The sequence below is a fragment of the Fukomys damarensis genome, unplaced genomic scaffold (assembly GCF_012274545.1).
Source record: "Fukomys damarensis isolate Sample0158 unplaced genomic scaffold, DMR_v1.0_HiC HiC_scaffold_12, whole genome shotgun sequence".
In the NCBI taxonomy this organism is placed as follows: domain Eukaryota; kingdom Metazoa; phylum Chordata; class Mammalia; order Rodentia; family Bathyergidae; genus Fukomys; species Fukomys damarensis.
In genome coordinates this window covers 8,665,391-8,680,550 of record NW_022900924.1, presented here as the reverse complement: position 1 = coordinate 8,680,550, position 15,160 = coordinate 8,665,391, and the positions used below count along the sequence as shown (strand labels likewise).

At 45.1% G+C, this 15,160-nt stretch overlaps 1 protein-coding gene across 4 annotated transcripts in view; it reads left to right on the top strand.

The window, feature by feature from the left end:
• Nucleotides 1-15,160, top strand: part of Ssh1 (slingshot protein phosphatase 1) — a 61,638-nt gene that overhangs the window by 21,892 nt on the left and 24,586 nt on the right. For 3 of the 4 annotated variants that reach the window (XR_004516762.1, XM_033762384.1, XM_033762383.1), the window contains 5 exons: nt 3,443-3,546; nt 7,906-7,970; nt 8,733-8,854; nt 13,843-13,911; nt 14,894-14,959. Coding sequence is in view for 3 of the 4 variants with exons in the window: in XM_033762383.1 (XP_033618274.1) it covers nt 3,443-3,546; nt 7,906-7,970; nt 8,733-8,854; nt 13,843-13,911; nt 14,894-14,959 (426 nt within the window). In the remaining variant the exon portion in view is untranslated. Of the gene's footprint in view, nt 1-3,442; nt 3,547-7,905; nt 7,990-8,732; nt 8,855-13,842; nt 13,912-14,893; nt 14,960-15,160 lie in introns of those variants that run through there. The other variant, XM_033762385.1, reaches the window with a different exon arrangement.

The window sequence follows — 15,160 nt, the reverse complement described above, 5'->3', positions numbered from 1 at the left end:
TTTTTTTTTTGGTTTGGTCTGGGTCTGACCTACTGTACCTTTAGGGGCTGTTTTGGAACACTGAAACCTTTTGTGAGAAGATTGAGTTTTCCAAGGCTGGGATCAATGGTAGGTATTTTTGTGGCTTCCTTGACCAGGGTACCTCACAAAGGTGTGCCCATTACCAACCTGGATTCTTTTTCTATTTTTATTTTTTAAATTTTAATTTGCAATGCAAGGGATGGGACCCAGAGCCTCACACATGCTGGACAACCATTGTATCACAGAGCTACACACTCAGCTCTGCCAATATGGATTTCTTAAAGGATTTCCCTGATGGGCACTCTGAACTCCAATGAATCTGGGTACTGTGCCTTTTGATACTAGAAGTTCAGCTGAGAAAACCATGCCACACCCTAGCTGTCAGGAATAGTGCTCATCACCAACATTGAGGGCCTGTGGGGAGTCCGGAACAGAAACCAGGAAGCCAGATCATGAAAAATATGTGCATTTTGTTTGCATAAATCCCTCAGCTCACCACACTACAGCCTCCCACCCACCCTGCCAGCATCTCAGCCCGGAGAGTCATCGTGTGTGGCTTCTCTTGCTGTATCCCCTTATTGTATTCCCAGGACACAGGGTGACCTCACCACCTTGGGATCACATGCTCTTTGGGCTTCCCTGCAATGTTTGGTCTTGATCTTTACAGTAACTGCCTGTGACTGATCTACTGGATAAGGCTAAGGCCCCAATCAGTACTGCTCCCTGACTTCATCTTTTTTCTTAATTTAGGATAATTTTGCAAGTACTGTGTCATTCCCAATAATTGGTCCACTAGATCACTTACTGAAGGCCTGTCTTCCTATGTGCAGGGAAGAGCTCTAATTCTTATTAGACTGAGGCATACCTGGCTTCTCACTGATTACAGGGTAAAGCCAGCCTCTTCTTTTGCATTGTCTCCCCTGCCCAGAGGAAATGTAAGGGAAACCAAGGGGAATTTTTACCCATGATTTCCAAGGCAAAGGTCACCATTACTGGTTGCTTGTTTCCAGAGTGCTCAGGTTTCTGGTCAGTATATTTGTTTTGTTTTGTTTTGGGGGGTTTTCGTTGTTAATATTTTCAAATTCATGAACAAAAAAAGTTGATGTTGCCTTGAAAAGACTTTCCTGGCTGCTTTGATGAACTGATTGTTGTTTTAAGCTTCATGATCTGGGAGTCTCTTGCACAGGTCTTTTGAGACTTGAGTGAAAGTGAGTTGTAAGTGATCCGTGTTTAAAAGAGTGGTTCTGAAAACAGTCTTGACTGTAGAATTCTAGGAAAGGAAAGATGGTTGCTAAACAGCTTTTTTGCTTCTCCTGGGTGAAGGTGAAATTGGAAAGGAAGAATGCTTCTCATTCTTTACTATTTATCATCCCCGGCTCCTCACCACCTAAAACTTGCAGCACAAACACGAGACTGGGACAGAGTGGAAAGGATAACCTGGCCCTCTCTGCAGTGACCGATGAAGTGCTAAGCCCCTGGGAAGTGGTGGAGCTTGGAAATCACCAGTTGCTGGTACCCAGAGGCCTGTATGAGGGGCAGAACCACGCAGTTAAGCAGTCTGTATTTTTAGCATGAGAATTTCACCAAAGAAATAAATTTAGAAAGCTTTTATCATGGAAGATCAGTTTTCCCAGGAGCTGCTTTCTTAAAATACCAGTTCATGTGGCATTTTCTTAGCACTCAAGAGCTATACTTTAGACTCAACTGAATTTGTAAATTTTGGGATTACAGTGTTTAATTTGGAGCAAAGGGTGTTTTGCTTCTTTATACTCTTAAATTTCTGGTGGGACTTGGTCTTTTGGAAGTATAATACTGCGGGGCCGGGATGTAGCTCAGTGGTACCAAGCCTGCCTCACAAGCAAAGGTCTTGAGTTCCATCCCTGGTACCAAAAAACAATAAGTACAATAATGCTTTTTCTTAAAGATTTTCCATTCAAATCATTTATATGTTAAATGTTATATTTTTATAATTTTCTGTAATTTGAAGTATTTATTTATTTTTGAGACAGGGTCTCACTAGGTAGCTCAGGCTGGCCTTGAACTCACTATGTAGACCAGCCTGTTCCAAACTTGCTGTGAACTTCCTGCCTTAGCCTCCTGAGTGCTGGGATTACAGGCGTGTACTGATATGCCCAGCTAAAAAAAATCTTAACAATGTTCTATATTCCTTTGAAAAATCAAACAAAAAGAAGCCGTTTTAAAAAATTAATGTGTGCTCAACATGGAAAATACTGTAAAGTAGGAAGAAGAAAATCATTGATGGTTCAACCACTAAAACCCACTGTTAATAATTTTGGTATATTTTATGTGTAATTTTCAGAGTTTAAGATACTTTTGAATAATTGATGGTAATTAATAGCTATGGCTTTCTTCCTCCTCCTCCTTCCTCCCTCCCCCCTTCTTCCTCCCCTTCTCCTACTCCTTTGGAATCAAACTTAGGACCTTGCCGCTTGGCAGGCAGGCAAGGGGCCACTGAGCTACATCCTGGCCTTCTTTTTTGAGACAGGATCTCATTATGTAGCCCAGGCTGGCCTCAAACTCAGGGCAGTCCTCCTCCCTCAGCCTGCTGAGTGCTGGGATTATAGGCATTCCCCACCATACCCAGTTCTTCTTTTTTTATGTTTAATTTCTGCCTAAGCTGAAGACTTTTTAAAATATCTAAATTATGAAAGTAAAAAATTTTTAAATTGTGATTTTTAAAGTTATAGGTTGAATATAAATATTTTTGCTGATTTAAATATTTACAAAGGCTAAAGATTGATTGTACTTTGCAAATCAGTGGATCAGTGTGATATTTTTCCACAGGAAAAAAGAGCAGCTGTGGCTGAGTTAAATCACAAGTTAATAGTCACAAGTTAGTTTAGTGATGTTTTCTTTTGTTTGGAGTACTAGGGATTGAACCCAGGCCTTCACATGTGCTGGGCAAGTTCTCTGCATCCCCATGCCTTCACCAAGTTTCCTTAAAATGTAGACAGCTAGTTTGACCTGCTTTGTATTCCATCAAGGAAGCACTGACATTGTTAAAAGTCAGGGACTTAGAAGCCAAGGCCAATAGCAAGTATGTGAAAACTGGCGCAGAGTGGACCACCCCCTCCTATCAGGGTGCTCTCTGTTTTTAGAAAATACAGTACAGCATTGAGTTCCCTTCCAGTGTTCAGCAGGCAGGGGGCTCTTGGCCATGGCAGAGGCCCGTGGAACGTGGGATGTTTTAACAGAAGTATTTCATCATGAAGCAGCAGCGTTAAGCTCTCAGCAAAGGTGAGGCTTGGGAAGAGTGCTGTGTGAAATTACTGAAAAAGCAATTTCATTCCATTTGCATTTTATATGCCATTTGTCCACTTTGATGCTTTCCCTCTGCATTATGTCTTGGCCCATTTTCCTCTAAATTCATTCTAACCATTCTCCAACTTTTTTCTTCCAGTTTAAGTGAGAGCTTTTTCATGGTGAAAGGAGCAGCCCTCTTCTTACAACAGGGAAATAGCCCTCAGGGCCAGCGGAGTCTTCAGCATCCCCACAAGCATGCAGGTGACAACTCTACATTGATAACTCTTACGTTGGGTCTTCTATTCTGTGCAACAGAGGTGCTTCCATGGTTGGGGTGAGCGGTTTGCTGGGCCTCAAGGTCAGAGAAATAAGAGAACATGGGTTTGTAATGACTGGTGCCTATGGGTGGGCCTGGGAGCTGGTGAAAGCTTTTTAAATTGTGTGTCCACTTGAGTACATATGGTGGCCAGGAGGGACCTGTTGGTGTGTAAAGCTTTTCTGTGCACAGTTTAACCGTTAATTAGATTTAAGTTCCTGTATGACTTGTAAGCAAATACACTCAAATGCATCACAGCCAGATGTCGTCCCCTGGAAAATAAGCACCCAGGGTGATATATACCCAGTGTAGGGTCCTGTCATTTCTCTGAGCATATGAAAAACTCATTTGGATTTATATACACAGTGCAGTCTTACTCATCAATAAAAGAGCAAAATGTTGTCATTTGTAGGACAGTAGGTGAATTTGGAGATCATCATGTTGAACAGGGTATGTCAGACTCAAAAAAACGAATATCATATGTTCTCCCTAGTAGGTTTAATCTAAATAAAAATGACAAAGTTGGGGAGATTATTATTAGAGAAGAGGAAGGGGATAAGGAGGGGGGTCTAAGAGCGAGTAGGAGAATGAATTGACATGATCAAATACATGTATTGAAACCTCTCAAAAAAGGTGAAACTAGGGGAGAGGATGGGAAGAGCATGTTGGGGGGGAGTGATCAAAATATGTTATGTGCATGTACAAATCTGCCAGAATGAAACCCATTCATATGGATGACCAGTGTACACTAATGAAAGAGAGAGAAACAACAACAAAAATCCCAAACCAATACTAATATTTTAAAAAGTCTTTTATTTACTTTGAATGAATTCACATTGTCCTCTTTGGCATAATCGATAGATATAGTGAGATGTAAATATTAAATAGAAAAAAACACATCATCTGGGGAATTTCTTTAAGAGCCTTTGGGTCATACTCTGAGTAGTCCCAGTGATACGTTTTTATTCTGTAGTGGCTAGTTTTGATTTTGGAATGGACAGAAGCAAGAGAGTGGGGATCAAACAGTATTAATACAAGTCTAAAAGCAAACTAATAAGAAATGCCTTTGGATTGATAAGACCATGTTTCTTTTTTTTGTTTGTTTGTTTGTTTTTTGAGACAGGGTATCACTATGTAGTTGAGACTGACCTGGAACTCACTATGTAGCCCAGGCTGGTCTCGAACTCAACAGCAATCCTCCTGCCTCAGCTTCCTGAGTGCTGGGATTACAGGTGTGAGCCACCACACCCGGCCAAGACCATGTTTCTTAGGCTCTGAAACTAAAGGCAATTTGAAAAGAGGAATTCAACAAACATTGGCATACAAGGGGATCTTTGTAATATAGATCGTAACCTTTCTGGACAGGCTACACTGGGCTGAGTGTCTCTGAGCTGTGAAGGCTGTTAATTTCCAGAACAGCAGCAGGTGAAATTATTGAGTGATGTCTGTGATCAGTTGTGCTTTTTTTTTTTTTTTTTTTTTTTTTTTTTTTTTTTCCCTTTCTTTTTGTTTTTTTTTTTTTTTTTTTTTTTTTTTTTTTTTTCCTTAACCTCAAGTCATGTAGCTTCATCTTGGATCTGAGCGCTCAGGTTAGAATTTCATACCTTAGAATCTATAGCAAACACCATGGCTCAGTTAGTGTTTTCACATACTGATACTTATAATCAAGATTAAGGTCTCTTTTAAGCTGTGAAAATAATTGTCCTATACAAAGAGGCAGTGTGCTTTGTGGGAAGAGTATTTGCTTTGAAGCAAACAAACTTCTCTTCTCAATCCAGTTCTGAGACTTACTGTGCGGTCACGGTTGACATTTTTTCTTAAGAAACCGGGTCTTGCTGTGTAGCTCAGGCTGGCCTTGAACTCGAACTGATCCTCCTGCCTCTGCCTTCCCAGTGCTGAGATTACCGGTGTGTGCTGCCACACCTGGCTCATAGTTGACTTCTGAGCTTTGGTTTCCTCATCTTAACAGTAGGCATCAAAAGCCTCAGAAAACATGGAAATGTAAAATTATGCATTTAACATACCAACCACCTACTAGGTGCTATGTTATGTAAATGACTAGTTATTACTACAGTGACACTTCTACCAGGCAGATCAGCCTACCATCCACCATTCGCTTCAGCCAGGCAGATCCTTTACAGAGCCTGTACTTGAGGCTTGTGTTGTCTTATTTGTGTGTGTGTGTGTGTGTGTGTGTGTGTGTGTGTGTGTGTGTGTGTATCAGTGGGATTTGAATTTCTGTCAGCAGTTTCACATCTCAGCAGATAATCTCACTGAGAGTTTATCTGTGTGGAAAATGCCCCTTTTATGAAAGCTGTGATCAGACATGGGGGTGGGATTTGCTTTGCCTGTGGTTCTGAGAGCTGGGGTGGATGGTGGGAAACCTGGACAAACTAAGAACCAGCCTGGTGACTAGATGGCCTCATGGCACTGGAGACACGATAGGTGGGTGCCCTGTCGGTGGAGGAGGAGGGATGGGGACTCCATGTCCTTCTTTACCATGAACCGTTGTCTCCAGATCATTGCTTACAGAGAGCAGTGCCATTGGAGAGTGTTTTACACTGTGGAATCCTATTACCGGTGACTGCAGAGAAGTGGGGTATCTTCCTTTCTTTTTTAAAAAATTTTATTTATTGCAGAAGGAGCACTTAATGTGAGATCTCTCCTAACTAGAGGGGCCAGTATCTACTTACCTGATTCCCCTCTGAAATAGGAAGTACAATTTTGACATCATCTTTCATTCTTCCTTAAAATAAAAAAAATACATTCATAATAAGAAAAAATGTGATGTTTTTGTTTGAAGTATTTGAGTATATAAGCAGTATTGACCCTCCCCAGGGTTCTCATTTGTTCTCTAGGGTAACAGATAATATAGTTTCTTGGGGGTATTGCACAAAATTGAAATTGATGTGATTTTTTTCTTAATGAGTTATTCCTTGCACCTTTTCCTTAGTTCATCACTCTGCATACATTAAGAAGTTGCCTAGTGGATACAGTGTTGCACACCTGTATTCCCAGCTACTTGGTAGGTTCAGGTAGGAGGGCTGCAAGCTTCAGACCAGCCTGGGCTATGTAGCAAGACCCTGCCTCAAAATAAAATATAAAATTAAAAAGTTGCAGATATGGTTCAGTGGTTTAGCACTTGCCTAGCACGCTCAGGGCTCTGGAGTTTGATCCCCAGGATTGATGGATGGATGGGTAGGTGGATGGATGGAAGAAAGGAAGGGAGGGAAAAATTGAATAAGCAATGAAAAAGCAGTGATAGGGTTGCATTTGCTGTTTACTGATGACACACCTCAGTTGTAGAGGTCCTGTCCACCTGGAACACCACTTGTTCCATTAGCTAGCTCTGGCCAAATGTGGAGATTTACCACCTGTAAAACCCCAGGCTGGAGATACCTCCTTGACCCTGGAGCAGCTCAGCAAAGTTCAAAAGCCTGTCCTGACCACACACAATCCCATGTGCCTGTAAGTCCCAGCTACTTGGTGGGCTGAAGCAGGAGGGTACAGGAGATCCAGGACCAGCCTGGGCAACATAGTGAGACCACATCTTGGGGAAAGTTTTTTTAAAAGCCTGCCCTAGATTATTGCCTTTTTTAAATAATGAAGAAAAAAGAGATAATACATAGCTTTTAGCAAGAAAAGAACAAAGGGCAGATTGTTATCAGACTATTTCTGGGCACTCAGCATAAAGCTGACATCTGTAGAGGCACTCAAGATATTTCCTCCTAGGTGTGAAAATACAGTTCTCTTAGAGAACGCAGGAGTTTAGAGGGAAAATAACACTCAGTGCTTTGTCTTCAGATGTTTTGTTTTGTTTGAGACAAGAGACCCTGTATAGTTCAGGCTGGTCTTGGACTTGCGGTGACCCTTCCGCCTTAGCCTTCTAAGTGCTGAGGCACCACTGTCCTGGCTTCTCTCAGAATAACTCTTGGTAAATGCCTTACTTCAGTCACAACTGCCTCCCCTTCTGCCAAGCAATGTTTGCTTCAACAAAATAACATTTTCTCTAGACGTGTCAGTGTTTCCCAAATTTTTCATTAAAAACACCCATATCACAGGTGTTTCACAAAATAAAGGTAGCTCTTTGTAGTGTAGCTGCAAACTGTGACTCACCCATCTTCATTGGCACAGCATTCCAGAAGACAGTAAGAGAGATCCAGACAAGAGTTTTTACAATATTTCTCCTGTGGTGTAGATAGATTTTTTTTCCTTCAAAATTTTTAAGATCCTCAAACTCAGCCTCTAGATTCCTTCCTAGAAAGTAGGTGGATGACTTAAAACTTTCTTCATTGGTCCTGCAGGCGACCTGCCCCAACATCTGCAAGTAATGATCAACCTTCTGCGCTGTGAAGACAGAATCAAGCTGGTAAGAAGAGATCGAAGTGGCAAGTTTTCATTTTAATTGTGAAATTCAGTGGGGAGCTGTTTGCGAACAGGAAGGGGAAGGTTTTTGGGTGATGATGAACTCTCCCACATTGTCCCTAAGAGCAAACGCCAGGCTGGGGTGCGCGGCTCAGCAGTAGAGCCTGTGCGTGGCCTGTACCAGGGCTCTGGCTTCCGTCTCTGGCACCAGAAAAAACAGCCAAAGCTCATTTGCTCTGAGGCACCCCAGAGGGGTCAGTGGAGGGTGTGTCAGGTCTCTGTGGCCATCTGTGCTAAATGCCGTCTTCTATCTCTGGTTTCATTTGTATGCTCAGTTTCCATGTTTTGAGTATCCCCTCTGAGCTGTACCTGACAGACAGATAGAAGTGAAACCTGGCTCTTGCTCTCAAGTATTTCATTTTTATCTCTTCCTGTCTTCCTTCATGGAGAGAAAGGGAGAGTACTAAATTTCATGGTCTTTTTTTTTTTTTCTTTTTTTCTTTTTATATACCAGGTATTGAGCCTGGGGCTTTTGCACAGAGCTGTATCCCCAACAGTTTTAATTTTGAGAGGGTCTCACTAAGTCACTGAGTTGCCTATACTCCTGGAACTTGTGATCCGCCTGCCTCAGCCTCTGCAAGTGCTGGGATTATAGGCACACGCCATCACGTCTTGCTAAGCTCTTGGTCTTGGTTTGGTGGAGGAGGGAGGGAGGGGAGGTCTGCCTTGGAGAGCAGACCAGTGAGGACCTCCCTGCCCAATGCAGGCCGTGCGCTTAGAGAGTGCCTGGGCAGATCGCGTCCGCTACATGGTGGTGGTGTACAGCAGCGGGCGCCAAGACACCGAGGAGAGTATCTTGCTGGGAGTTGACTTCTCCAGTAAAGAAAGGTGAGTGTTATGGGATGGTGGTTCCCTTGGGAGGGGGACAAGATCTGCTATTAAACATGTTCCTGGGAGATGAGCATGGATGTATCCTGTTAGAGAACAGAGGGTGGTTGAGGCCCTGGGAGCAGGAGGTTGTACCATTTCAACTCTCATGCACTGGGTGTGGTATCACATGCAGTCTTTGCTCAGGGAGCTCAGTACATTGAGAAGACTGAAAAGTACACAGTATTTTTTTTTTTTTTTATACTGGGGATTGAAGTCGGTACCTTGTGCTTGTGAGGCAGGTGATGGAACCACTGAGCAAAATCACTGGGTCAGTACATGGTATTTTTAATACTGTGAACTATAGAAGAGGAGGGACATCAGTCTGTTTTCTGTTGCTATTACAAAATACCCGAGTCTGGGTATTTGGTAAAGAAAAGTTTATTTAGCTCACTGTTTTGAAAGCTGAAAGTCCAAGATAAGGCAGCGCCATCTGTTTGGCCTCTGGTGAGGGTCTGATGGCAGGTGGCATCTCAGTGGTGGGAGTATGTATAGAAGAGATCACATGAGAAGACAGGAAACCAGAGAGATCCAGGGGTCAGGCTTGGTCTTTTTATAACAACTTGCTCTGGTGCTGGTAGAGCATGTGCTTAGCATGTGCAGAAACTAACTTGCCTATGAAGCCAACTTTAATTCCTTCCATAATGGAGCCATGACATAATTACCTTCTACTAGGCCCCACCTCTTCAAGTGTCACCTAACACTCTCTTATGGGGACTGAGCTTCATCACGTGGCCCTTTAGGGAACACTCAAACCATGTGCGAACCATAGCAAAGGGCACCTTAGCCTGGAAGCTCCCTGGAGGAAGAGACAGCTGCACTGCACAGGAGGGATAAGCCAGAGTCAGGCCTGGAAGCGGAGTGGATGCCTTCCAGGCTGGTGGGCACAGAAGACACCTTCCAGGCTCAGAGGCCCAGATGAGAGCATGTGCCTGCTGGGCATCACATTGAGCACCTGGACTAGAAGGGCTACACCGCAAGTCTCCAGGTACTTTGGGGCATGGCCTGGTCTGTGGCTTTAAGAGCAACTTGCCATTTTCCAGTAACTGGAGGCTGCCAGGGTTATTTCATGGACCTGTTATGTATGTAAACAGCTTACTTGACATTTGGGATATACTCATGGACATGAGGTTACTGTCATCCGTGGATCTGTGAAAACTAGATCAAAGAAGACTCCTTACCCATCACCATTTATCTACTCACTCATTAAACAGTTTGCTGGTGTTCTCTTGTGTACCAGGTAGTGGGTGAGACCCAGGAGGCAAAGAAGCAGCAGTATACAGTTCTTGGCCTCAGAGAGATGTCAGCTAACTCAGAAGACAGCTGTCTGTAGCCATGAGAGTGAGAGGCTCAGTGATAGAGAGACGCTCACACTTCTTTGTGCACACAGTGGGGTGAATGCAAGACAGGAACCGGTGCTGTTAAGCCAGGTCTTACCAGATCAGTGGTCAACAAGGCAAGTTCAGGGATGGGGAAGGCCAGGCAGAGTCTGGAGCAGGAAAAATCCTAAGGGCTGTGAATGGCCATGGTTAAGGGGCAGTTGTGTCTTCTTGGTGTGAGAGAGCTGCTCTGAGTCACAGGCTGGTGACCTGGACTCTGTTGCTTGTTGGGCCTGTGCTTTTGTGGTATTTCCATGCAGCACCTCATTGCATCGTTTGAGTTTTCTGCAGCACACTTGGGTGGGTCAGAATTGGAGCTGGCATCTGTGACCCCAGGCTGATTGGGAAGTAAGTGTGGGTCAATGCACAGTGTACCATGTGCCAGCAGGTGAGCGCCGAAGAGCCACTTGGAGGCCAGAGGGCTTGGTGCGTTGTGGCAGATGCCAGCAGGCAGATAGTTGCTCCCAGACACGATGAGGGCCTTTCTTTGGGGGTTGTGAGGCCAACACATTCTGTGTTTAACAGTGTTGCAGCTATAGTTGTTCTTCACATGACTACCCAGCCCTTGGGAAATCTTTTAGGAGCAGAGACTTCTCTCACCACCAGTCTTTAGTAATTGGTTCTGACCCCGAACCAAGACCTGCCTCCCTTGAGCTGTACCTGTGTTGTTGATCCTGACTGAAGCCTCATAGGAGTCTGGCCCTTCTCCCAGCCATCTTCCGGCTGAAGCTGCAGAGTGCAACACAATTGACCTAACACCCTGTGAACATCTCCTTTAATTCTTAAGTGCCCTGAGGGTGGAGAGCCCTGCCTTTCATTGTATAAGGAAGGAGTCAGAGCTCAGGAGGCTGGTCTGAGCACTCCAGGGTTGACCCGGTAAGTAGGTGATCAGGGGCCTGGGCTTGGGGAGACCCCATGTGTGTTCCTTCCGATATGCTGTGCGCCTTCCCGTGCCCCGGCTTGCTCCCCCACTCATTCATGGATTGATCACATGCTTACCTGTTAGTTTGTGCCAGGCAGTGCCGGGTACTGGGCTTCATAAAGTACAAGAGCCAGGACCTGTGCTCTCCAGACTGAAGTCCCAGTTGGTGTTAGACATACACATGTGCACCCAAGTTCGTTCCTTACCAGCTGGGGTAGTTGGGCTCCCACTCTCACCCATTCTGATTCGCCCTCCCCTTCCAGCCTTCCTCTTTCTGCCTCCCACTGGCACCTCGGGTTCTGATGGGCCCCCTCTCCCTGAGGTCCTCTTGCTGCTCCTCCATGCTCTGCCCTCAGGCCAACCTCTCTGTGTTGAGCTAGAGCCACAGCCTGCCTGAAGGTATCACTCCCAGCGTGCTGTAGGTCTCCTGCTGCTGCACTGACGGAGTGGGAACTGAGCCACCTCCTTGTTGGTAGCTGTAATGCAGGCCCTCCATGCCCAGGAATTATGGGGGCGCCGGCAGTGGGTATTCTGTACCTCACATTGTTGGGCACTAGGGCTATCATATTCTCCCTTGGTCTGGAAACAAAGTCTTGGCCCCTTACCAAAAGTTTTTGGATTACCAAGGCCATGATACTCTTGTTTTCTTAAATTCATGCTGAGATTTTGTTCCCTTAGTCAGAGAGGGGGGAGGATTGAGCATTGCCCAGAGGGTGTCTTCATGGATTCCCATTGAGAGGATGGCTAACTGCCCTATAGGAAAGAGAGCACTGGGTGATGGCAATTCGTGGTGGATCATACACTCTGGGAGACCAGGCAGCCACTCTGGATTTGTTTTTTTTTTTTTTTTTAACATCTGTTTTTCTCTTTTCTTTCTTTTTTGTTTTGTTTTATTTTTTTGAGACGGTATTTCACTATATAGTTCTGGCTGGCCTTAAACTTACTATGAAGCCCATGCTGGCCTCGAACTCAAAGGCTTCAGCCTCCCAAGTGTTGGGATTACAGGTGTGCACCACCATCCTGGCTCTGGACTTGTTCCTGAGTTAATCTTCGTTTCAGATGCCGGAACATCTTGAGTGCTGGGAGCATGCACCGCTGCCCTCCACGTGTTAGCATCTTTCCATCTGTAGAGGTCTTTCTTCCAAAACAAGCCCTTGTGATGGGGCTGCCGCTTCTTGCTCCCTGTTCCTGTTGTACAGACTGCAAGGACTTGGAACTTGTATTCTCCTCCTTTAGTTGCTCCACCCAGAGTCCCACTTTATCCTCTGGGTCATTCTTCCTCTGAAAAGATTCCTTGTCACTAACTACACATCCCTTCCCTACTTTCCATATCTAGCTGCTGTGACCGCCACTCTTTACCAGTCCTGGCTCAGATTGTCAGTGCTTAGCTTAGGCCTTTCCTGCCGGCCCACAGATTGGTAGGGAAACCTCCTGAGCTTTCTGCTTACCAGATTTAAACTCCAAAGGACAAGCCATTTCTGGCACTGACACAGCTGAGTAGTTCTGAGAGCCCTGTGAAGCTCAACACAAATTTTATTTTGAAGCTCTACAAGAGAAATACTGGGAACCCACCAAGACTGGGTAGGACCACAGAGGGCTGGGGTGGAGAATCTGCCCAACCCAAGGCTTAGGCCTTGAAATGACCCCAGACATAAAAGCCCAAGACTGCAAGGAGTCTGCAGGGTGAGCAGTTCTCTGGAAGAGCAGCTGGTTCCTAAGCCCCTGAGCTCCCTGTCCACATGGGAGACCATGAGCAAGGACAACCAGTTCCCAAGGGGCTGTTAAGAGATAGGAGCTCAGGATTGTCGATGGGTGTCAGGCCAGCCCTTGGCTCAGTTGCAGCAGTTTGTCTTAAGCCAGCCTTTTTAAATGCCCAAAGAATTTTCATAAGAATCTGAGGAGCCCCTCTGATAAGCCCTTTCTTTCCCTGTGTTTCAGTGGCGCCAGACTCTAAAATCGATAAGTATCATTTCACTGTTAGCATGGGCAAAAAAGAACCTGATCCAGCTAGTTCATAAAATGGTAGGAACACAATACATAGAAAAACACAAGTCTGAAAGTGAACTGCAGTCTCCTCTCTGCAGTCACCCCAGGACCAGTGAGGCAAAGGTTGGCTGTCACCATTGCCCTTGTACCTCAGCTGGGACTGGTCCTCCACCAGCACAGCCCCAGCCTTCTCTCCTGCAGAAGTGTGAGCCCTTGGTCAGTTGGTTGCTCCTTGTACCCCAAGAGCCTCAGGTTGAGAGTTACACACACACACACACACACACACACACACACACACACACACAAACACAAAAAGACAACACACACTTTACTGCTGTATAGCACTTACCCCAAGAGCCTCAGGTTGAGAGTTACACACACACACACACACACACACACACACACACACACACACACACAAAAATAGTGCAGCCACTTGATGACTCCCTTTAGCATGGTCGCAGACCCATGTCTTCTAGAATTCATTGGTGAGTGGTACCTGCCCAGATAGCCTGAGCTCTTCTTCCTGTCCACACCCAGCAGCCTGCCACAAGTCAGGGATGCTTGTCTATGAGCTGGACAGGTGGGGCGAGGAGCCCGGGGAAGCCCGTACATGCTGTGGGTAGACACTGACTTAGACGCCTTCTCTTCCCCCCTTGTAGTAAGAGCTGCACCATCGGGATGGTTCTCCGACTATGGAGTGACACGAAGATCCACCTTGATGGAGATGGGTAAGGACCATATCTTTCAGAGATTCCTTTGATGTAGATTCAGAACCACAAGCTGATTCGGGTACCTTTGGATAATCAATCACTTGTTAGGGGAAATGGTGTTGTTTTCCAGTGAGTCTCACAGATGTACCTCCTGGACATTCTGTAAGGGGGTTTATTTAGGTGATGATATCAGTGAAAGTGTTGCAGCAGGTATACTGCAGTTCAAGAACCGCAGCTCACTGGTTGTCCTCAGGTTTACCTTCCATTGTCAAGCAACACTCACTATGTGTGCTCTAGGGCAGGGCCTGCAAATTCACAGATGAGTAGGCTACAGCAGGCGCTCGCTGGGAGTTCCAGGAAGAGACATGCAACTGACAGGCATAGCAGTGCTCTAGGTGCTGCAGGGAGGATTGGCACAGGTCAGGTTGGCCTTTGCCTTCACAAAGGATAAAGGGCTGTCTGTTCTGCCTGTACTCACTTCTAGGAGAATGCATGGGTGCTAGGGTGAACGGGGAGAAGGGACACAGGAATTGAGGTTCCAAGCAGGTGCAAGTTAAACAGCTTCAGAAAGAGGCCTGGAAGGAAAATATAGAAATGTAATTTGTTTAGATGAAGGGATTTGGAGAAGATTTCCCCTTTTAAAATAAATTTATCTTCCATTAATATATTTTTATGCAATTACAGGAAGGGGAGGGGAGGGGAGGGAATGGGATGGAGGCAGTGGGTGGTCAGGGACAGTTGTGGGAACAGAGGAGATGCTGTTCAATACAGTGCTTGCTTCTCCCCCTCTGCTAGACTTTCAGTGTTTGGCAGAGCTGGTCTTGCTGGGTTAAAAACAAGTCTTCCTGATTTGGGAATGGATTTTTTTCAGCTTTGCCCACGCCTCTGCACAATGTGTAATCCCCCATCAGACAGCTTGAGGTGTACTTGTTCCCAGAGTGCACACTGATTAAAAGCATCTGATTTCTCACCATGGGTCCTTTTTGTTTTTCATTCTCAGTGGGTTCAGTGTGAGCACAGCAGGAAGGATGCACATATTTAAACCCGTATCTGTCCAGGCCATGTGGTAAGTGGAGTTTGAGGAACTTTTAACTCCTTAGAAATAGTTTTCTAGATGACAACATAAATAGAAAAACTGCCTGTACTAATAAGTTTGTTTAGAGGTCTGTGTGGCAAAATACACTAATATAAAATTTGCCATTTGAACCATTTTTAAGTATACAATTCAGTGGCATTAAGTGTATTCACACTGTTTCTAGAACTTTTT